This window comes from Carettochelys insculpta, chromosome 6 (genome assembly GCF_033958435.1).
Source record: "Carettochelys insculpta isolate YL-2023 chromosome 6, ASM3395843v1, whole genome shotgun sequence".
NCBI classification, from domain to species: domain Eukaryota; kingdom Metazoa; phylum Chordata; order Testudines; family Carettochelyidae; genus Carettochelys; species Carettochelys insculpta.
The window spans coordinates 47,207,166-47,231,031 of NC_134142.1; the positions used below are offsets into that span (position 1 = coordinate 47,207,166).

The 23,866-nt window shown below is 45.6% G+C and overlaps 1 protein-coding gene across 4 annotated transcripts in view; it reads right to left on the reverse strand.

Annotated features, from left to right (window-relative positions):
* Positions 1 to 23,866, reverse strand: part of PRORP (protein only RNase P catalytic subunit) — a 90,761-nt gene that overhangs the window by 60,431 nt on the left and 6,464 nt on the right. For all 4 annotated transcript variants that reach the window (XM_074996847.1, XM_074996846.1, XM_074996845.1 and 1 more), the window contains exons 3-4: positions 22,517 to 22,564; positions 12,090 to 12,222 (exon numbers count right to left, since the gene is read on the reverse strand). In XM_074996847.1, coding sequence (XP_074852948.1) covers positions 12,090 to 12,222; positions 22,517 to 22,564 — 181 coding nt within the window. The remainder of the gene's footprint in view (positions 1 to 12,089; positions 12,223 to 22,516; positions 22,565 to 23,866) is intronic.

The following is a 23,866-nucleotide window of genomic DNA, read 5'->3' on the forward strand; positions in this document are numbered from 1 at the left end:
TTGGGAAAAGTTATTTGTACATTTTAAAAATTTTTCTGACATTTTATAAGGTTCTAGTCTTCCCAACAAAGTCAAAGGAAATATTGCCACTGACCTGAAATGCAGTAGGACACAGCCCTTTTTAAGTGCCGCTTAATGCTCTACTTAAACTGAATCCCAGAGAGAGCGGATAAAGACAGACAGATTTTATTGAAGACAACCTGGGCATCCCTTCTCAAATTTTCCTTGAGACAGTAATGTACCTTTTGTCCAGACAATGCATTTGAATTGAAGGATACATCATCCTTACACCATGATCACTAATTAGACCATTCAGCTTCCAAGGTGACACAAGCCAATACAAAGGTTTTTGGGTTCGTGTTGATAGTGATTAACAGGGATTCCCTGGGGGAAGGGATGTCCATTTTCCTCTTGCTACTGCAAGAACCCTGGTTGAGGAACCAACTCTTGATGTTAACAATTGCATCAACCACTTTCCAGTCTCCCTTTTCTGGGAGAGATTGCAGGTGGGCAACTTTGACAGTTCTGGGAATCCTCAAATTTGCATGAGCTATTAAGTATAGATTTGTGTATAGACAAAAATTGTGCTGATGGTATTGATTATTTCCCCCTAGAAACAGATAATGAAAAAAGGTTCATGTTGATTCCTTTACCTCTATTACCAGACTTTTATGCTATGGATCAGAAATTCCATTTGAAGTATATGGACCTGTGCACGGCTCATCTGTCCCAAAAGCTTCTTCCTAAGTGTCGCTGAAGGACTGATTATGAAAGAGACATGAGCTACAATGTGCTCTGTATGCTGATGGTACCCAGCTCTTTGTTTTGCTCAAGACTAATCCAGATGATGCGGTGGAACAAATGACCTAGTGCCTTCATGAACTTGGTTAGTTCCCAAGATTCATTTTGAATAAGACTCTTATAATATTGATGAGTTGGGAAAGAAACCAGAAGAGCCAGTGAAGTGCCACTGTGAGGCAGTGTCTCCGGTGACCCTCCCTTTCGAAAGGGGTATGCAAATATGTCTCATCGAAAATGCAAATGAGGTGCTGGTCTGCATATTCAGCATCTTATTTGCATAACACCAGCCACTAACCATTCTGGAAATGCTGTTTTCGAAAGCCAAAACAGCTGTGTTGATGGGGTTCCTTTGAAATGAGGGTCCCCTTTCTAAAGCACCCTTCTTCCTAATATTTTTCAGGAAGGGTGTTTTCAAAAACAGCACTTCCAGAATGGTTAGTGGCTGGTGTTATGCAAATAAGATGCTGAATATGCAGACCAGTATCTCATCTGCATTTTTCAATCAGCCACGTTTGCATGCCCCTTTCGAAAAGGGAGAGTCAGTGTAGACGCAGCCTCAGACATGGTATGACAACCATTTTTAACACTGGTGTATACTCTAGGTATTTTATTACAACCTGGGCTGCTCCTGGATACCACAACATTTTTTTCCACTTGCATCTGTTCAAAGAAGTGCAATATTTAACTTGAATCTAGAGTCCGTCATAATTAATCTCATCTCTGGACACTTTGACAAAAGGTATGATAATGCCCTCTGCGCAATGCTACACTTGGAAGTAACAATCACAGGGAATGTAGGCTCATGTAGCTAAGCAGCCTTTTTTTAAACTGAGACTACACCCTCTAATTCAGAGATTGGCACCCTTGGCTAGCCAGTGGGCAATGAGTGGCATGCCCTCATCTCAGTGGGCTGGAAGGTTGCTGTAACTAAGACAGTCTGCCAGGAGAGAAAAACTACATTAACTGCACATTTTACCTAGAATGTGGGGGGGGTGTCAGCTGAACCGCAGCAGTGCTTGGATCAGAGGCAGAGGGAGCACACGGCTCTCACAGTCAATCAGCGCACACCTCACGTTGTGTGCCCTTGTTTTACATGTTACTTTAGTAATCCTGGTAGGAAAAAAAAAATCTGTGTGGTCAGAAACCAGCAAAATCTGACAACCGTGCATGTGGGCAACAGCAGGACGTTTTTTCCTCAAGGAGGAGCACAGAAGAACTGCATTCCGTCACCTTTTTTCCTAGGGCCACCATTTTGGAGGCCAGTGGGACGGAGTGGCTCTTAAAAGGAGCCATTAGTGGTTCCACCCCTCACTCTTCGGCCTCCCTGCCCTGAACAACTAGCACTCAATTTAATTGGTTTAAACGGCCAGCAGGAGGGATCTGGCCATTAAACTAATTACATTGCGTGCTAGTTTTTCAGCCCACCAAGGTGCTGGGAGCTGCCCCTGTTGTGCTGCCGGAGGGCTTGGCCAGGAAGCAGCAGCAATGGAGTTCCTGTGCAAGCCAGTATGTGAATCCTGGGGGTGGGGGTAGTTTTGGGGCCATGAGGAGGTCAGGGGTTAAGCCTGGGCAAAGGTTGGGGCCACATGGGGGAGTGCACCATGGGGTTAAACTTGGTTGGGGGTTAGGGCAATGTGGGGAGGTGGGGGGGGGGTCTTGGACCCTGCATGGGGGCGGTGCTGGTTGGGCCCTGCATGGGGGTGGCAGCAAAGGCACCGGGAGTGGATTGGGCTCCCCCTGAAGGCGGTTAAGCCACTGAGAGGTAATTTGGGCCCGACCATGGGGCAGCTCAGGCTCCACATGGGGCAGCTTGGGCCACCCGGGGGATGATTAAGCTGCCAGGGGGCAGCTTGGGTCCCCCCAGGGCGTGGTGGGGGCCTGCCTAGGGGTGTTAAGCTGCTGGAGGGGGTGTGGTTTGGGGCTTGAGTTCTGCCACCTTTTCTCTAGGGGGAAAAAAAAAGCACTGGGCAACAGTAAACAAAGTGTCTTGCAGGCCACATATTGAACCCTAATAAGGTGCAGGTTGTCCTCCACTGCTCTAAATTTTTTCTCCACAATGATTTATAGGCTCTCTCCTAAAGACTCAGTTCAACCCAGTATATAATCAGTGATACTCAGAGAGAAGCTCAAGAGCTGCATGTAACTCCTTTATGCATCTCCCATAGCTCTTTACTGTATCACCTGCAGCAAATTCTTTTGTATCTGGGAGGTTGCCAGATATGCAAATATTCTGGTTAATAGAGAGGCACAGATGGGGGCCACTGCCTCCCCCGTGACAAAGTTCAGCCCCACCTTCCCCCACCCCCGCACTCCAGCACCGACTCCTGTACAACCGCTGCCCTTACTTGGGCACTGGACACCAGGTGGGAGAATGGAAGAGACTGCCAGCTGCACACACAGGCATCATAAAGAGACACAGATCGGGTGCTGAGTAGGCCAGTCCTGACTCCATAATTCACAAATCCCAGCTATAACACTGCTTCTCCCATGCTCCCGTCTGGTGTTCACTGCCCAGAGCTTCAGCTGTGACTTATGCTGGCTATTTGAGCATGGCAGTTACTCAAATAAGAGTTATAAAAAAAGAGTTAATTACACTGTTTTAATACAGTAACTAAGTTAATAACCAAATCAGGATGCTTTCCCTATATTCTTAGCCAACGGAAGCCGATAAAATAATAATGCTTGGTCAGTCATTTTATTGAAAGAATTATACATAAAAATAGTAAATGTAACAATGGTTTCACATTACTGTGGCTCTTTAGGGTACCTTTATTGCTAATTTGGCTCCTGAACCACTGAGCTCTGAACATCCCTGGTATAAGTGCTTTGTAAGTATCATGTTACCACTTTAGACAGTCAGGTGGAAGCTATAATCTTCCGATCATTATAGCTGCAGGGAAGATGACAAATGCATTCACAGTGTAAACCTAGATTGAAGTCAGTATGAGGTAAGATGCGCTCCCACTTTAAACAGAGATGAGCTATACCAGCAACTAGAGGAGAGTTTAGTGCAAAACAAACAAACTAAATATAAACCCAATCAGCTTTCCATTTCCTCCCTTGCCTCTCTCTGTTCACTAGCAACTAGAAAACACACCAGGGCCCTCCAATTCCTTGGGGGGGTGGCAGTTGCAGGGAGAATCAAAGACTCACACACAGGGACCAGTTGGTTCAAATTTCCCCCAGAGGAAAATTCTGCATGGTCTGATTTTCCCTCCTCTCCACAAAGGCAGAAGCAGATGGGACAGATATGCAGCTTACGCTGCCAAATAAGAGATCCTATTGAACCAACCCACACAAGAATGGCCACCAAAAAAGTTGTACAAATGCACACACAGACATGTCTGACATGCGTATTGTGTTTGAGGGATACTAAGGGTTAGAATTTCAATACATCAACATTTTAAGTGTCAGAATATATATGGATTTTAACCAGAGTCTACTCATTCTACAGTAATGAAAACATGCAATTCTCTGTGGTCCTCCCTCTGTTAACCAAACGTAAGAACAACTGGGAAGTCTTCACAATCGCCACTATGGAAAATTCAGTGGAATATATTTTCAACTAACAGTCAACAGATGAAAAGAATGCAGACCCAACAACGGTTCTCATTGCAAATTAAGAGATCTGGTATCAGGGCTAATTCAAGCAAAGCTGAGGCCTAGCAAACTATTCAATTAGGTCCCTGACTGCAAAGGGGATAGTTCAACGCATGACCTCCTCTCCCTCTCTTACATACTCCAAACAGTTCTGCCAGCCAGCTGGGTGGGTAATGGACGTAACCAAAAGAGAATATATCTATCTTTGGCTGGTGTGCATTTGTGGAGAACAAATGGAAAAAAGATTTCCTATTAAACCAAACCAGAGGCTGAACTGTGGTTAGAGAACCATAGGGTTAGAAGAGGCCACAAAAGGACTTTTAGTCTAACTCTGACACAACAATATGTTATTCACTCACAACTTCTTAAGCCTGCGCAGACACACCCTTCTCTCAAGGAAGTGGGACATGGTACTATGACTCCATCCAGTTGGCAAACTCATGGTACTGATGTGACCTGGTTAAGGGGACAAAAGACACCCTGTTTCCCCAGAGGCCTCAAGCCATTTTACCACAGGACAGACAGTCAGAATGAAGCAGCTTTTATTTCACATCAGATGGCACTAGCAAACAAGGACTAAACACCATGCTGGCATTTCACCTTGTCCATTGCAGGCTAGGCTCCCAAGCCCAGATGGAAAGGGACTATGGCTGCAAGTTTGGCAGAACTGACTCAATCAGTCCTGACCGGCACAGATATAGCAACTAGAGAGTGAATAGGAGCACATTTCTAACTCTGCTTCAGAGGGGTAGCCATGTAAGTCTAGAGAGTCACAAAGAACAAGCAGTCCTATAGCACCTTCAAGATTAACAATTTAATTCTGCTTATTTGCAGGATACTCTCAGTAACTGCAGAGAAATACTTAATTACACCAATTACAAGACTTTACTGTAGCTCACGTACTGGATTAAAATGGGCTCATTAAAAACGAAGAGAACACAGAAGTGGTGTTAGTGATATCCTATATACATAAGATATTAATCTGCTGAAGAGTACCAAAAAAGGGAACTGAAACAGCACCAGACTTAGTATACAACCAAACAGGAAAGAATGTGGAATATTAGCTCTGTGGGTTTTAGAAAAAATTTATTGTTACTTCCAAAGAGAGAACTCGCTGCTATATAGGAACACCATATAAATTAAATCCATTTGATTATCAGCTACAAATGCTACAGCAAATCCATTATGGAATCTATACTGATAAGTAATATTATTTTTAGAAAATTAAAATAATGGCATGCATATATAGACCGAATCTATTTACATCCTAATTAAGAAGCCAAGAGTACAATCCTGCATGCTTTGAGCATCCAAAACTGAATTATGTGCATGAAAATGTGGGGTACAGAAAATGCGGGAGTGGTGTCTTTATGGGATTTTAAAAACAGAGTTTAGAATAGAAACTATTTGCCAGAGAGAATATTGCCCACTTCTTGTCCACGATGTCACCTGAAAATGAGAACAGTCATTCACATGGCACTGCTGTAGTCAGTGTCATAAGATATACATGCCAGATGTGCTGAAGATTCACATTCACCCACCATTCCAGAGGACATGCGTCCGTGCTGCCTGATAACTAATGAAACAGCACATACATTTTCTTTTCTTGGTGGTTCAGGTTTTAGGAGTTTCTGAATTCAGAGAGAGTTGTTCTGAAGATTTCTGAAAGCACGCACTATGCCTTGTCCCTCAGATTTTGGAAGGCACTTTAGATTCTTAAACGGAATCTCATGTTAGTACCCTCTTTGTATTTCATCAAATGAACATGTACTGGGTCATCATCCAAGACTACTATAATATGATATGTATGACACAGAAGAGGAGAAACAGAAGGAAACATACAGCTATCCCCAATGAGTTCAATCACATATTTAATTAAAGTTTTTTTAAACAAGTGCCATCAGCATGGAAGTATATTCTCTGGATTGGTGGCTGAAGCACACAGGGGCATACAAATATTTAGCATATCTGGCACATAAATACCTTCCCATGCCAGATACCAAAGTTCTGTGTGAATGCCTGTTCTCACAGGTGACATTGTAAATAAGAAGAAGGCAGCATTATCTCCTGCAAATGTAAACAAACTTATTTGTCTTAACAACCGGCTAAACAAAAAGTAGTACTGAATAGACTTAGAGATTCTAAAATTTTACACTTGTTTTTGAATGCAGTTATTTTTGTACATAATTCTATATTTGTAAGTTTAACTTTCACATTAAGAGAAAGTCCTTGTGTTATGTGAACAGCAAAATGCTAGTTCATTGTTTTTACAATGAAAATTTTTGTAATTAAATATAAAATTAACAGTGTACACTTTGTATTCTTTTTTTTAAAATCAATATATCTGAAGATGTAGAAGACATTCAAAAATATTTAAATAAATTACTTGTTTAACAGAGCAATTATTTTAATCTCTCACTCCAGCAGACTCAGCTGAATCTCTCTCTGTTTACACAGATATCGGACAGAATCAGGCTCTATAAATTAAAAAAAAAAAAATAATTTGTAAAGAACAATTCTAAGCCTGAGCCTACCCACTGTAGATTTATAGAGTGTGTTTCTTATAGTAAAAATAACATCTCTCCTCTATCAAAACAAAAAGCAGTCAAGTAGCACTTTAAAGACTAGCAAAATAATTTATTAGGTGAGCTTTCGTGGGACAGACTCACTTCTTCAGACCATAGCCAGACCAGAACAGACTCAATATTTAAGGCACAGAGAACCAAAAACAATAATCAAGGAGGACAAATCAGGAAAAAAAAAAATCAAGGTGAGCAAATCAGAGAGTGGAGGGGTGGCGGGGGAAGATCAAGAATTAGATTAAGCCAATTCTTGACCTTCCTCCCCCACCCCTCCACTCTCTGATTTGCTCACCTTGATTTTTTTTTTTTCCTGATTTGTCCTCCTTGATTATTGTTTTTGGTTCTCTGTGCCTTAAATATTGAGTCTGTTCTGGTCTGGCTATGGTCTGAAGAAGTGGGTCTGTCCCACGAAAGCTCACCTAATAAATTATTTTGCTAGTCTTTAAAGTGCTACTTGACTGCTTTTTGTTTTGATAGTGTATAGACTAGCACAGTTCCCTCTCTACCTCTCCTCTAGTTGAGGTTGAGTTGCTTATGATTTGAAATATAATTATTCTAAGTGCTACAAAAAAAAATTCAGATTTTGATGGTCTTGAAATCTGTTTTGCCCCATAGGTAAGCAGGGCAACACCGGCCATCCAAATGTCGTATCAGTTGAATGTATTGTTCCTCAGATACAGACTCTTACAATAATTGTGTTTTTCAAAATTACCTTATATCTTTTTACACACACCTTTGGCTCCAAGTGTTACTCTGCTCCTCGCCAAGGTCGTATCACCCACACAGGACTGATGTCAGGTAGTGCATAGTTCGCCATGTGCCTTTGGGGAAGGGGTATTTCAACCAAACTACACTGTCTTGCCAACAAAACTGAAATGCACCTGTGCAGCAAGACTAGGGGTCTTTTGTAAGTTAAGTGATTTTGCAGGCAGACTGATGTCAGAGTACCTGGATGGCTCCATGAAGCATGCTGTGGTTTTACAAAGATTCATTTGTTCGGTTGTTCTCCAAAAACCACGCCCCCCGCCCCACTTTGTTCTGTTTACAACATACAGTCCTGGAAAGCATAATTTCTTATAACAGTAGACCTTGATGTCCCTGGTTCACACATCCCTGAAACTGATCAGGGATCTCAAAACAGCGGGGGAAAAAAGGATGGGGTAAAAACCATTACGCAACTTTTTAAATCAGTTTTAGAACACAGCTTAGATTGGTCCAATACACTGTAATTGCACATTTAAGACAAACACACCATTTCATCTCAACTACAGCCCTGACTAATTCTGACATGAAACATTTCTTGCTCCAATCTCAGAATAAAATAAGCAGGTCATGTTCCCAGGTATATACCATGCTTAGTAAGCATGGTGCCATTAATTAAGTGGGGGCAGCAAAGCTACATCCTTCTTTCTTTATTAAAATGTCATGTAATTCTTTTCACTTTCCTTCTCATACTCTCAATGGCCAGCACATTCCTACAGTTACCATCATGCACATTCTTTTTGCTCCTTGCAGCAGGCTGCAGACTTGTAGCTCATTACTTTTTGATCTTCATCTTCAGTGTCAGGACTTCTTTTTCCTTCTCACTTCCAATACACTCATCCCTCGCTATACGAGCACAATTGGTTCCCAACTTTCTGCTAGTAGGCGAAAACTCAAAAGAGGGACATTAAATTACCATTAAAATACACGTTAAAAGTCTCTGGTTCCTAGTGCTCCAAACTCAGGGAAAGAGTGGCAGCATGTAGCACTGCTTTGGAAAGGTAAGTGACCCTTGGGTTGGGGGTGGGGTGTTGCGGAGGTTTAAAGGCTGGGAGCAGTTTGGGGCCACAAGTGGAAGGGAGGGTTAAAACCTGGTGGCAGCTCCAGTGGAGGAAGTGGCAGCTTGTTCCTCTGGGCTGCAGCAGTGGTACCTGGTGGAAGTGCAGCAGGCCAGGAGGTTTGGGCCAGGCTGGGATGGGTGTTGGGAGCGGGCAGGGCGTGTAGGGAGTTGCCACAGGGGGAGTGTTGGCAGCAGGCTCACAGGGCTGCGGGTCTCCCCACCCCCCAGCCAGGGACCCCGTGGTTGGCTCATAAGTGGGGGAAGTTCACTCACACAGTGAATAATGGTAAGTATGTGTATCCCTCATTTTAGCGAATATTCTTAAGTAAAGTACTCGCTAAAGGAGGGATGAGTGTACTACTTTCTGTGGCAGTGCATGCTGACTTTATTTTAAGCCTAGATCCAAGAGAGTGTTCCCCTTATCATATTTTTGTGAGTCCTAAAATCGAGACACTGTTTTGTCAAAATAGGTGTCCATAATCCTAGTTCACCTATCATTGTGATTTGTAATTGCAAATTAATTTTCTTTAACTGGTATTTACTCATTAAGAATTATCTAATTTTTCCATTGGAGCATATTAGATTGGATTTTGGTGAAGCCAAATCTCCGTACTTCATCTTCTTCTCTAGTCACATTTATAGTAGGCGCTTGGGAGATGGTGAGTTGTTTGTTCACTTGTTTGAGGAAGAAAATATTGCTGCATGAGCTGATATTCCTACCGTAAAATAAGTGGTTCAAGTAATTGACAACAAGTGCCATTTTAAATATTAATGTAAAACTACCTGAATCTCAAAAAAAAAAAAAAGTGTAACTGTTTAATGTTGATAAATAATTCTTTGGAGGTAACATCTACAAAACAAGTTATTTTCTAAGATGGAAAAAAAAAAAAAAAGCTCTGTTTCAAAACAGTTGATTTGTTTCCAATGTGAACTGCAGCTGCCACAAGTAGAAAATGTAGAAAGGCTGTAGAAAATGGAAACCCCCTTGTTTGTAATACTTCTATCATAAATTCTCAAATTATCCAACCCAAGACTGCTGCCTTCTCAACTACAATTTCCTTTCAGAAAAGCCCTGACTCTGCATGACAAATCATGCCGTTTGCCAACCACCCTGAAATTCAAGACGCTTCAGATTTTCACTAGCCCATTCTGTATTTTGCAAAAATGATTAAAAAAGTCAAATTTAATTTGAACAATTAATACAAATACATCCACAATATACACTACAAGCATTGCTATTGGACATGAATGGGGGGGATGGGGACTGACGGTTAACCAAATATGCTGGTCACTTGAGCTCAGGCTCCCAGCTGCCACTCTCTGACCCCACTCAGGCTGCCAGTCCCACTACCACCGGTGTGATGTTTCTATCTGCTCCTTGCTACCCGTAAATAGTTATCTTCTTGGGGGCAGGAAGAAAGGGATGGGGAACTCCTCCCTGAAACTACAATAGGTGATGAAGTAACAGCCCAGCACTTCATATGGTTTCTCCACCCAATGAGCTATCTGTAGAACACTTGCAGGGGAAGTGGCAATCTGGAAAGTATACCATGAGGAATCAGGATTCCCATCCCGCACGCCCTCCGGGCCTTTCTGATGTTGCGAGTATAACTGGGGGAGGCAAGGTTTTGGGGTGATGCGAAGAAAGACAGTGAGAATGAAGAAGTAATAAGTGGAGACCAATACCATTCCAGTGAAGAGCCCCTTAATGCCCCATTCTCCTGGATTTAATAGGGGTTCATCTCCTGCAGGAGTTCATCACCTGCAGGAGAAAGCTGGAGCCTCTGAACTCCGTAAAGATCATCAGACCTATCTGCCACTGAATTTGGAGCTGAACTCTGGCATTACCAGCAGCGAAGTCTGGCACTCACATACTGGTTTGATCTTGTTACTATTGTCAGCAAACAAAATTTCTGCCATGTAACACTGGCTCCATCTAGTGGTCTTTTATCTTTCAACTCACTTAAGTCCCCAGGCTACTCATTTGTAAAAAACACTGGCAAACCAAACCAAAAGACCATACGCAGAGCATTTGACCATGATTTTGTTGATATTGCTCCATTTCTAACTCAGTTGTATGCACTGATCCTGTTTCAAACTATTATACTGCATTACACTGTATTACCACAGCACATGTACATTTAAGACTGTGAGATCAGTATGCATTTGTTAATTTTGACAAGTAATATGGACATTTTCAAATATCTTTTATAGTCTTAAACTATTGCACTACTGAAAAACCCAGCATTCAAGATTTAATAAATATATGCTTCAGAAATTAAACATTATTTAATGAGACTTCCAGTTTTTTTACTAGGGCAGGGACTGGTAACCAAAAGAGCAAGAAGAGCTTCGCCCCTACCCCACCCAAATTCAGTAACAAAAAAACCTCAATAATTCAAGAGCCGCAATGCACATAAATATGAAATGCTCCTAAATAAATAACATCAAACCATACTTTTTGTAACCCCTATTTTAAGAATAGCGTGCACACATATCCCATAATGCACTGCACATAAAGGGGGAGTTATCCAACATTTCAAGATCACATATAGTTTGCTATTTAGATCGGAGTTGTTGATTTTTGAAATTTCAGTATATGTTTAAAAGCTGAACAATAATCAGGAGAGGTTTGTTTGTTTTTTTAAAAAATTGGCAATTATAGTATCAGGAGCCACAAAGAAGTCCTCAAAGAGCTGCATGCAGCTCTGGAGCCACACGTTGGAGACCCCTGGTACTAGGGCAAAGTAAGCATTTTTAAACTCTTCCCTGTTAATATTTCAGTTATGAATTATGAAATGTTCTTCTATTTTTGGGGAGGTGAGGGGGAGAAGTTGGCATCTATACAACCCTTTCAGTCCACCTATCTTCCCCTTAAATAACCAACTAGAAAGATGTGAAACATTATAAAAGGTAAAGAGAGAAATGGAGACTTCAGTGCTTAGATTCATCTTATTAAATTGAGAAGAAAATGTAGGCACGTTGTTAGAAACTCACAAACATTTTTACTGATTAAGACAGAACTTAAAGAGATATTGAAGGAAAAAGCCAGGATAAGTGAGGTTAAGAATAACAGATGATTGCAAGGAGAATGTCAAAATTAATTCCTTAATACATTTGTCTATAAATCAATGAATATTTATAATTTAAACATGAAAAAACTTTAAAAAAATCCTGAATATAAAATTAAGCACTGAAATAAAAAATTTAGTTATCTTAGAACTATTTAACATTAGTTACCTATGACTCACCAGACAATAAACCTGAAAGCTCTGGAGACTTACTTGAGGATCTGTCTTCCTGTAACTGTCAATTCCCTGGATCACATCTTTTATTATTTTTTCCTTGAGCATATTGTATTGTTCTTGGTTCAGCTGAATATCTTCCAGATTTTGGCTACAAACGGGGCATTTTCCACTGTAACGGTTATAAAACAACAAACAATGCATGCATGCATGTGAATAAGAAGAGTAGAAAGAGACATATGTTAAAATTCATTTCCATTTACTAAATGGCTATGCATGCCTCTTTCTGAGCAAACAAAAACTAAATAACTCATCAGGATATGACTGGTCACCAGATTGGGCCAGATCCAAATCATATGAAAAATCAACAGATATGCTCTAATTGACTTTAATGGGTTCTGGACTAGATCCATGGGAGACATTCAGGGGGTTGAGTTGTGTGCCAGATTTCCTAGCAGTGAAGAGAGGACAGAAAGTCTAATGGTTAGCCTATGACTTAGGAGAACAGCATTCAACTACAAGCAGCACTACCACAAACTTCCTGCAGATTTAAGCTCTCCATATCATAGTTGTCGCCGTTCGTAAATAGAGTAGAATAGTACCTCCCTGCCTCATAGGTGTGCTGCAGAGATAAAATTCATTCAAAACTGAGATGATCAGACACAATATAGGGAACCACAGAAACAGCCTAAAATTGACTAAAGCAACTACTGAATTGGCATTTGATCTATCCCAGCCTCTACTACTTTCAAAGTTTGCATTTATCTAAGTATATAGCTTATTCTTAGTGGGCCCGATTCTCTCATTTATTCTAGGGAAAATCCAGTTACTCCATGGATTTAAACACAGTTATTCTGGATTTACACCCACCCTAAATCAAAAAAGAATTAAGTCCAATTTCTGGGGGGAAAGGGTGGAAGATATTATATTTCTACGCATTTACCAAATAACAATAAGATTACTAAATCTTCAACTATCAATAAGTGCATTACATTGCTACAACTCATTCTGAAAGGCCTAAGACTCCCTTCCCCAGTCTTCCACTCATTCCCCCATTTTACTGTCAGAGGCTATGTGCATGCTTTGATGGAACATTGAGTAAAAGACATTATACATGGAAATACACATCGCAGCAAAAGGCAGGTAGCTACACACTAAAGAAAGTCTCTGGCAGAAGAAAAGCAGCAGGGAAAAGCCAGAGCCTTTCCATGCTAATTCCCCTTCTGACATAGTCTTTGCTCACTGTTGAAGCTTTAACTGTGGAGGGAAGGAAAGACTTTGGATAGGGGAGAGGCAGTAGGAAAAGGCTCCAGCAGGGGAAGGCAGTGAGACACTGCACAAGTTAGCAGAGCAGATGTGGGAGGCAATTCTAAAGCTGGGGTGACAAAACTTTTTACAAATGGGCCCCATTTTTTATCCCTGGAAAAAGGATTAGGAAGAAGGCTGCTTTTGAAAATGGGGTTTTATTTTGAAAGAACCCCGTTTACGCTGCTGTTCTTCTTTCAAAAGACTCTCGAAAATGTGATTGTGCAAATGAAGCATGAGATATGTAAATCAGTGCTTCATTTGCATTTCTAATTTGTCTCATTTGCATTCCCTTTTCAAAAGGAGGGGCTAGTGTAGATGTAGCCACTATGGCTTATTTTTATTATTCTCTATTCCTCGACTTCAGAGCAGCCCCTTTTTCAAAATAGCTATTTCAAAAATAGATGCTATTCCTCATGGAATGAGGTTTATGTATTTCAGAATAAGCCAACTACTTTTCAAACATGAAAGCATGGAAGAAAAGGCCACAACACTAGACAAAACTGCTGCAGTGAGTGGACGGAGCTGAAGGAACTGGGTATATTTAATTTTAAAAAGAAGACATTGGGGTGGGGCTTAATTGCACTCTTCAAGACCAACACAATGAGGACCAACCAGTTCAAGAACACCACTATCACAATGGAGGGGATGACTTGGAAGATGTGGAGCAGTTCACCTACTTGGGGAGTACTATGGGTGGAGATGGAGGAACAGATAAGGATATCAATGCCAAGATAGGGAAAGCAACAGTTGCATTCAAGACTCTCCATCGCATATGGAGTTCATAAATAATAACTTTAGAGATGAAACTGTGGATCTTCAAACACAAATGTGAAGAGCGTGCTCTTGTATGGATGCAAGACCTGGCATTCTAAAGTCTTCAAATTACAAGCTACAGATATTGATAAACGGATGCCTGAGGTACACCTTCACGTCAAATGGCAAGACCGTCACAAATGAGCAGCTTTGGAACAGAGCAGGACAAAAGCCAATTGACATTGAAATCAAGAGAAGAAAGTGGGGATGGCTAGGCCACACTCTCAGAAAACCATCATCCAGCGTAGTCCACCAAGGTCTCACATGGAATCTGCAAGGAAAATGCAAAAGAGAAATACCTCGGACAATGTCTACTGAGACTGAAAAACAACTGGGATACTCCTGGAGTCAGCTAGAAGTTTTGTCCCGAGACAGAATGAAGTGGAGGAGACTTGTAGATGACCTATGCTCCACTCGGAGTACAAGGGTTAAGCAGCAGTAGCTCCCTCAGCCTTTGCTCAGTGGCTTGCATTCCATCCCTTTTATCATCTTTGTTATTTATCTATCTACCCTTCCCAGGTTCTCCACATCCTTTCAATACATACCACACTTAGAAAAAGATATATATTTTCTTTTTTACAATCCCACAAGCCCATGTACCAGCACTCCTTGGATCTCAAGTTCATTTGCTCAACTGAAACTGCAACTGCCCCAATTTCCTTTGGGGGTAGAAGGTTTGTTGTTGCAGCATATCCCTGCCTCACAGCCAATCTAATGATCTAGCCCTCTTAAAAACCCTGAGTGAACCGCCTAACATATCTGATTGTGCATGAAAATCACAAGTAATTCCAACCTTAGGGGGATTTGTTTGTTTTGTTTGTTTTTTTTAAACTAGAAGCACATATCTATGCTGGAGATATCATCACTGGACCTAACCAGGTTATTCAGAGAATCATGGGCACATTCTCATGTTCCTCAACTAACATCATACATGCCATCATGTGACCACAATGCCCAGAAGCTTTGTATATTGGACAGACTTCAAACTCTCAGACAAAGAATTAATAGGCATAAAACAGACAAAAACACTCCTGATTCACAAACCTGTCAGCCAGCATTTTAATGGAGTGGGCCATTCTGTTAATGACCTGAAAGTCTGCATTTTACTGAAGGGGAATTTTCATAGCAGTTTGGAAAGAGAGGCTGCTGAATTCTCTTTTACATTTAAATTAAAATGTGGTTTGAACCAGGATGGGAATTTTCTAGCTCATTATAGGGGCTCTTTTGCATACTTTACTTTATCTAGTTCTTGACTCCCCTTCTGCTCTGATTCGCTCACCTTGATAACATTTTTCTGATTTGTCAACCTTGATTACTGTTTTTAGCTCTCTGTGCCTTAAATATTGAGTCTGTTCTAGTATGACTACGATCCGAAGAAGTGGGTCTGGTCCCACGAAAGCTCATCACCTAATAAATTATTTTGTTAGTATTTAAAGTGCTATTGGACTGCATTTCTGTTTTCATTCTCCCCTGATTTTTGCACAGAGAAAGACTGCATGAGCTGACGTATATTTCTTACCCAACATGATTATAAGACACCTAACTGACATAGCAACTTGACTTCTAGTCTACATCAAAATATAAAACACAATCAAAAAAACAACCAAGATTGCATAAATTACTGTACAGACTGTATGTGCTGACTTAACGCATTAATAGTGTGTCACTTTTAGTACAGTACATTCCAGATACTCAACTTCCTAAACCACATATTTGTATTAACCAGAAGGCTGGCTACTTAAATAATCCTAAACGCTTGATAAATAATCCTCAGTTCAACAGGCAGAAACTGGAGTAACACTGTTGAAAGCACCTAATAAAACCCCCAAAATTACTGAGACTCCACCATAATCATTAAGCTTAACATTTACAGGCTTCGTGTTACAGCAGGCACACGTACACTTTGAATTTTTTGTGAATATCACTGGATATTAGTTAGGAAGATCTAATAGCAGAATAAAATAAAGTCACATGTTCGACTTTAACAAATTTGTAACTTCCTCCCCCACCCCATGAGCCAAAAGCTTGTTGAGTGCCCTCAACTTTCATTTGAAGCCAATGGGAATTAAAGGCACTCAGCACCCAGTATTCAACTTCAAATTGTGCTCTTTGAGAGAAATTCTGAAGTTGTGTAATCTCCAATGTTTCTTATTATGCATATGTGCTACAAAATTCTCAGCAATCATCCAAGTGCAGTAAAATGGAGAGAAGGACTTTCTTAAAAAGGTCAGAAATGCAGCCAGCAATGCTGTCAAGTGTATACAAAGACCGAGAAGTTTTGGCTCATCTCTGAGTGGGTGCTCCAATAGTAGCATAAGCAACCAAAACACCTCCTCTGAGGTAAATTTCAGTGACTATGCAGGGTAGCATTGTTTTTAGCATATACTTGGATGTAGATTTCTGAAGAATAGAAATAGCACACATTCTCCTCAGAAGTGAAAGCTGATCACACCTCTACATGGTTTAGGAAAGAATGTTTGCTCTCCCACTCACACACCATTCATTGACACTGTCCGATTACATACATCTGATGGAGCTGGAAGGGACCTCATGAGGTCATCAAGTCCAGTTATTTTCTGGAGTGGTAGGGATAGTACCCAGACTTAGGAAGCTGATGTTTGAATCTAGCAGCACAGCAGCTGTCATGGGGAATCCCTCAATAGAAAAAAATTAGAGCTTTCCAAAATGGATACTGGGACATCAAACAGCCTAACTCTCAATGAAAAATTAATAGTTTTAAGTCTGAAGCTTCCAATTAATAGGACTAGAAGAAGCTCCAAGCTGCAGGAAGTTGGAGAAAGAAAAAAAGTAGCCACTACGCTAGTAATCAAATTTTACAGGAGCTCACAGCGGTCAGTGTTTTCCCCGATGGACCTCCACAGCAGCAGATGCAATGCATGCTCACTCTTCAGAAAAGCTAAGAGAAACTTTAAAGTTTGCATTTGTACACTATTTTTACTACAAACCCTGAAGGAACATAGAACACAAAGATGATCTTATCTCTGACACATTTCCGATTTCCAGTACATGTGAAAGATAAATCTGGCTTTCATATTAGATTAACAACAGCCGTGTCTACACGTGCACGCTACTTCGAAGTAGCGGCACTAACTTCGAAATAGCGCCCGTCGCGGCTACACGCGTTGGGCGCTATTTCGAAGTTAACTTCGACGTTAGGCGGCGAGACATCGAAGTCGCTATCCTCATCAGGAGATGGGGATAGCGCCCTACTTCGACGTTCAACGTCGAAGTAGGGACCGTGTAGTCGTTGCACGTCCCGCAACATCGAAATTGCCGGGTCCTCCATGGCGGCCATCAGCTGAGGGGTTGAGAGACGCGCTCTCCAGCCCCTCACCTCAATGGTGGCCGCATGGAGCGGCCCCTTAAAGGTCCCCTCCCCCTCCCTTCCTGTGCAGGAAGCTGAGGGATCGTGCAGGCGGCAGCCCACACACGCGGCCAGCCTGCACATCCCTCAGCCACCCACCCACCCAGCTGCGATGGCTGCCCGGCAGCCCCCCCCGCACCCCCAGGGGACCCCCCCCAAGGGAAGCCAGGGCAGCCAGCCCAGCCAGAAGGGCAGCCAGGCTGGCAAGCGGCAGCGGGGCCCCTCCTGGACGGAGGCCGAGCTGCGGGACCTGCTGGGGCTCTGGAGCGAGGAGGAGGTGCTCCAGGTAATGGGGAGCAAGAGGCGGAACGCGGATGCGTTCGCTCGGCTGGCCGACGGCCTGGCTGCCCGGGGTCACCCTGCCCGCACTCCTGATCACATCAGGAGTAAGGTGAAGGAGCTGGGGCAGGGTTACTCCCGGGCCCGGGATGCGGCCGGCCGATCTGGGGCCGCCCCCGCCACTTGCCCCTTTTACAGGGAGCTCAGGGACATCCTGGGCCCCCGGCACATCTCCTCCCCTCCGGCCACCCTTGACACCTCGGCCGACGAGCCCCAGCAGGCCCTGCAGCCGGAGTCCGTTCCGGAGGTAAGCCCCGCACACCGGGGGCCCCCCCCGGAGGCCACCCCCAGGACATCGCGGCAGGAGGAGGAGGAGGGGGACTCCTCCTCTGCAGAATCCGGGCTGCAGATCCTCCTCCTGCCATCCCGGAGCAGCAGCAGGGCCTCGGCCCCCTGGGGATCTCCAGACCGTGGGAGTGGACTGACAGGTAGGTACCCCCCTCTGGTGTACACCCCTGGGCTTGAGGGGCGGGGGGTAATAGATATGTGTCCAGGGCCCCCCACATGCTCACATGGCCATGGCCCCAAGGACACCAGGGCCATGGCCCTCACAGCACTGCATCAGCCCCTGCCCCCCCCCAACCCCGCACGACAGTGCCATGCCCCATCCCCGGGCCGGGGGGGGCGGAACCTCGAGGGGCCCCCGGGAGGAGGGGGTGGGACACCCCGCAGCAGCAGCATGTGATGGAGTGGGGGGAGTGCAAAAGGGAGACTCAGGCTACATATGAGCAACAAGAGCCGAATAGCTCCCAGGGGCAAAGGATGATCCTGGGGCTACAGCTGGCAGGTGACACCTCTGCCCTGAACAAAGAGGAGGGAGGAGCCGAGCTGGCTTGGAATTGGGGGGGGGGAGAGCGGGGGCCACAGGTAGAGGCTAGGGGAAGGGAGAGCTGGAAGGCAGCCAGCCTGAGGAGGGGGAAAGCTGCATCCCAGAGGGGCCCCCCTTGGGGTCTTCTCCCCACAACGGGTTGGAAGGACTGTCTCTTCCGACAGCTGGTGTTGTCACTCCTGCCAGAAACTGGCCATCTGTGGCCTAAGAAACCTCTCCTGCTGTCAGACCCTGCGGGGTGAAGTGAGAGTCACTCCCACCAGGGGACGGGGTGCAGGGCAGGGGGACCCCTGAACCCCATCCATCACAGCAGCATCTCCCAGGGACGGGGAACCTGCAGCACAGGGCTGGGGGGACAAAGGCCACGGCTCAGAGCCCACACTAACGCCTGTCTCCATTCTTCTTCCCCCGCTCCTCTCCTGTGTCCCGCACCTGCACCCTCAGAAGGACCGGAAGAGAGCGCCGGCGAGGCCTCAGTTGCTCCAGGCCAGCCCCTCGGCCGAGGACCGACCAGCCCCACGGCGGGCTAGACGGCAGACCCCGCACCACCACCACCCGACGGCGACGGACCCCCAGCTGCTGGCCATCCACCGACGGCAGATGGAGGTCGCGGAGCAGCAGCTGGCGCTGGCCTGGCGCCAGGAGGCATGGGGGGCCTACATGGAGACTTTCAAAAGTCTGGTGGACTACCTGGCCCCCCATGCCACGCCGTCCGCTGCAGCACCCGCCCTGCCTGCTCCACCAGCCCCACCACCAGCTGCTCCGCCCGTCGCCGTCCCGTCCGCCGTCACCCCACCACCCACCGCCGAGGGCTGGAGCGCCAAGGGACCCCTGGAGCCACCTGAGGCTCGCCGGGCATCCTATCTTCCGGTCCGGCCCGCCCCCAGCCAGCCCCGGACAGGGCTGCGACCGCGGCAGGGCTCCCGGCCGGCCACGCGCAGTGCCGGGCTATAGGGGCGAGGGGCCCGGGACGTGGCCCCCCCCCTTGTATATAGTTTAAAGTTCTTATTTGGTGCCCCCCGTTTGCCCCGTCCCCCCCATGTAAATAGTTCTCCCCTTTATCCTCCCTGGTTTTCTTTTTATTATTGAGGACACTTGTTTGTTAGTATTGTTTTATTTTTGTACATATTAGCTTGTTTCCACGTTTGTATACAGTTTGTTCGTTTCATATATTTACAGTTAAAAAAAAAGTTCTGAAAGAAAAAGAAGTTTAAGTTCAGCCACAAGTGCGTGCTGTCATTTGTCCAGGAAAAGTGGGAGGGGGGTGCGGTGGGGTGCTCCATGGTGTGGGCATTGGGGCAGGAGTGTGTTGGAGGAAGGGGCGGGCAGTGGGGGGCCTGGGCAGAGGTCACCCCGCGGCCTCATCATTGAAGTGGGCCCGCAGGGCCTCCTGGACCCGGGTCCCTTCGGGGTCCACCTGCTGACTGGGGGCAGCACATGGCTGGACGTCTGCCCTGCCAGCCGCAGCCCAGCCCTGGAAAAAGGTGTCCCCCTTGCTCTCCACGAGGTTGTGCAGGGCGCAGCAGGCACCCACAATCTGGGGGATGTTGTTGGGGCCCGCATCCAGGCAGGTCAGGAGACATCTCCCGCGTCCCTTCAGGCGGCCAAATGAGCGCTCCACCACCTGGCGCGCGTGGTTCAGGCGCTCGTTGAAGCGCTCCTGGCTAGCGGAGAGATGGCCCGTGTACGGGTGCATGAGCCACGGCCGGAGGGGGTAGGCCGCATCTGCGATGACGCAGAAGGACCTGGTGGTGTCCCCCAGAGGGATCTCCCACTGGGGGATGTAGGTCCCCGCCTCCAGCCGGCGGCACAGGCCCGAGTTCCGGAAAACCCGGGCGTCGTGGGTGCTGCCAGGCCAGCCCACGTAAATGTCCTGGAAACGTCCCCGGCTGTCCACCAAGGCCTGGAGGACGACAGAATGGTAGCCCTTGAGATTCAGGTATCGTCCTCCACTGTGATGCGGGGCGCGGATGGGGATGTGAGTCCCATCCAGAGCCCCAAAGCAGTTGGGGAAGCGCAGGGTGGCAAAGGCCACGATGGTGGCATCTGGGTCCCCCAGCCTCACGAGCCTGTGCAGGAGCATGGCGTTGATGGCACGCACAACCTGCAGAGAAAGCACATGGGACAGCACCAATGAGGGGTGAGCAGGGTGTGCGTGGCCCTGCCCTGCCCTCCTCTGCCCTCCCCCGCCCTGGCCTCCCCTCCCCTCCCCCCGTGGGTTCTCTTACCTCCATGAGGACAGCCCCGACGGTGGCCTTGCCGACACCAAACTGCTGTCCCACGGATCGGTAGCTGTCGGGAGTGGCCAGCTTCCAGACAGCGATGCCGACCCGTTTCTGCACTGTGAGGGCACGCCGCATGGCCGTGTCCTGGTGCCTGAGTGCGGGGGTGAGCTACTGGCACAGCTCCATAAATGTCTGCCGGCTCATCCTGAAGTTCCTGAGCCAGCGGTCGTCGTCCCACTCCCCAATCACCAGCCGCTCCCACCAGTCGGTGCTGGTGGGGTAGCTCCACAGCTGCCGGCGTGTGAGGCGGGGGGCGGGGCGGGGTGCTGCAGGGTTAGGGGTTGAGCCCTGCTGCCCTGGGGGCAGCTCCTCCTCTGGTGTAGCAAGGAGGTGCTCAGCTGCCTCCCGCATGGCATGGAGCAGGGCAAGCCCTGCTCCTGCCAGGAGGGCTGGGTGGACCTCTGGCTGCTGCTGCTGCTGCTGCTGCTGCTGCTGCTGCTGCTGCTGCTGCTGCTGCTGGGGGTCCATGACTGCGGCGCCCGGGGTCTGTGTGCCTATGGCTCCTCAGACCACGTGCTGTGCAGGCTGTGTGTCTGGGAGGGGCCCTTTAAGGGAGCGGCTAGCTGTTGCCCCGGAAGCGCTAGTCCGCCCTGTGACCCTGTCTGCACCTGTGCCTGGCATCCCTATTTCGATGTGTGCTACTGTGGCGTATTATAGACGTTCCCTCGCTGCGCCTATTTCGATGTTGGGCTGCGCAACGTCAAAGTTGAACATCGACGTTGCTGGCCCTGGAGGACGTGTAGACACTATTCATCGAAATAGCCTATTTCGATGTCGCTACTTCGAAATTAGCTACTTCGATGTAGCATGCACGTGTAGACATAGCCAACATGTAAAATTCATGAAGTTAGAAAATTTGCATATTATGTTTTGTAGACTTATGTGTTTAATCTAAACTGTCCATGAAGCCAAATTCCCTTTTTTCTCCATAACGCAATGTCTGTGGTAGGGCCTGGTTCTGAGCAATTACACAGAGACAGTTTACTTGAACCAAAAATAAAACTGACAAGAGTCTCTGGTTCTTAACTACCTCTCATACAGGTTTGCAGTCAGTAAACAAAAAGAGTATCTCTTGGTTTCCTTCTCACTGTGGTTAGCAAAACAGTGTTCTCCTCTTGCCAAAGGTATATCCCCAACCCTCTCTAAAATGCAGGACCTAATTAGCTCCCAATTAGGAGTGGCCCTGGACCTGTCTGTGCACCCTACATGAAAGTTAATTTAAAATAAATAAACCCACTACCATACATATTGTTGGGTTGTGAGTCTTCCTAAAGGCACTACTGGGGTGGGACAGTAGATCCTTGGCACCATCTCGGTGGCCTGAAAAGTCCTGTATACCCTCAAAAGAGTGGCTGATAGCAATTTCAAGAAGTCAGAAATAACATAGTAGAAATAGTTGTTTTACTTATTTTATCAAAATAAAATTCAAGGCAAAAAAAAAACAAAAAAAAAAAACACCCCAAGCATGTTGATATATTAAGATGTTTATATAAAATATTGTATTTACCTTTTTTTAATGGTGGTTACGTGTCCTTCCCATTTCTCTCCTGGAATACTAAATATAAATATAATACAGAGATGTTATCATTTTTGCACCACAACAAAACGATTTTTCTAGTTTGCAGCTAAAAATAAAAACCATTTACACAAAGGAGAAATTACATGAAGGCTCAACCGTTATACCTCCTATGCAAGACTCCCTGCATATGAATATTCAAGTACTTATCCACAATGGAACAGCCTCAATGCAGACACAGAAAGAAAGAGAGAACACCACTGAAGTCCAGAGGTTAAGGCACATCCCATTAGGAGGTGGAAGACCTTAGTCCAGTCCCTCTGCTCTTTGTTTATTTATCGAAAACGGAACGCCTTCTATAGGAGAGTCTGAGTTAGTGCCACATCACAATTTCTCATAGCTCTGTGGTTGCAACAACCTCCTATGAGGAAAGAGAACTGCTGTTCCAATCTTTCTTCCTTTCTGGCAGAAAGAGAGGAACTGAACCTCAGTCTTACATATCACAGGCAAGCAAACTAATCACTGGGCTAAAAATTATAAAGTGGATATGGAAACCAGAATCACTTACTCCAGCCAGTTTGCCTGTAGCATGGCATGTGCCCAACTCACTCCACCCTAAACCCACCAATTTAAGGTAACTGGTTCCAATTACTGTGTCACTAAGCACAGCTAGGCACCTCCCTGCAGCTCAGACTGGTCTACAGTAGGAGGTTAGGTCAAACTTAGCTGACTTAGGTCGATTTTCTAACCAATCAATCCACATCATAGGGTCTGGTCCACTGATTTAAGGGCTCCCGAGGTTGATTTTGTACTACTGTTTTTCACGAGAAGTAGTGCCAAAAATGACCTTGCGTGGTTGATCTTAGGCTGGTGCAAACAAAGTATTGTAAAATTGGACATTCTTGGTCTCCTGGAGGTCTCCCACAGTACTCCAATGTGATCACTCTGGCCACCACTTTCAGCTCTATTGGTCTCCCAGTGTGCAGGAAAAGGCCTGAGAACATTAGAATTTAACTTCTTGTTTATGGCAAGCAGAGCAGGCGGCATACCTCGGCAGCACATCTGGCCAGAAATTCCCAGGGTCGCAGACAAGCTCCAGCATGGAGGATGCAGGAGATCCAGGACAGTACTGAGGGTGGGTGTGAAGCTGTGCTGGCAGAACAACAAAGCAGCAAAAGCAACACGTCTATACCAAGATTTCACAAGGCATAGTGGAAAAAGGATACACCAGGGATGCCTAGCAGTACCATGTGAAAATAAAGGTGCTCAGGCAGACATACCAGAAGATAACGGAAACAAATGGACATTCTGGGGCATTGCCACGAACATTCTGCTTCTATG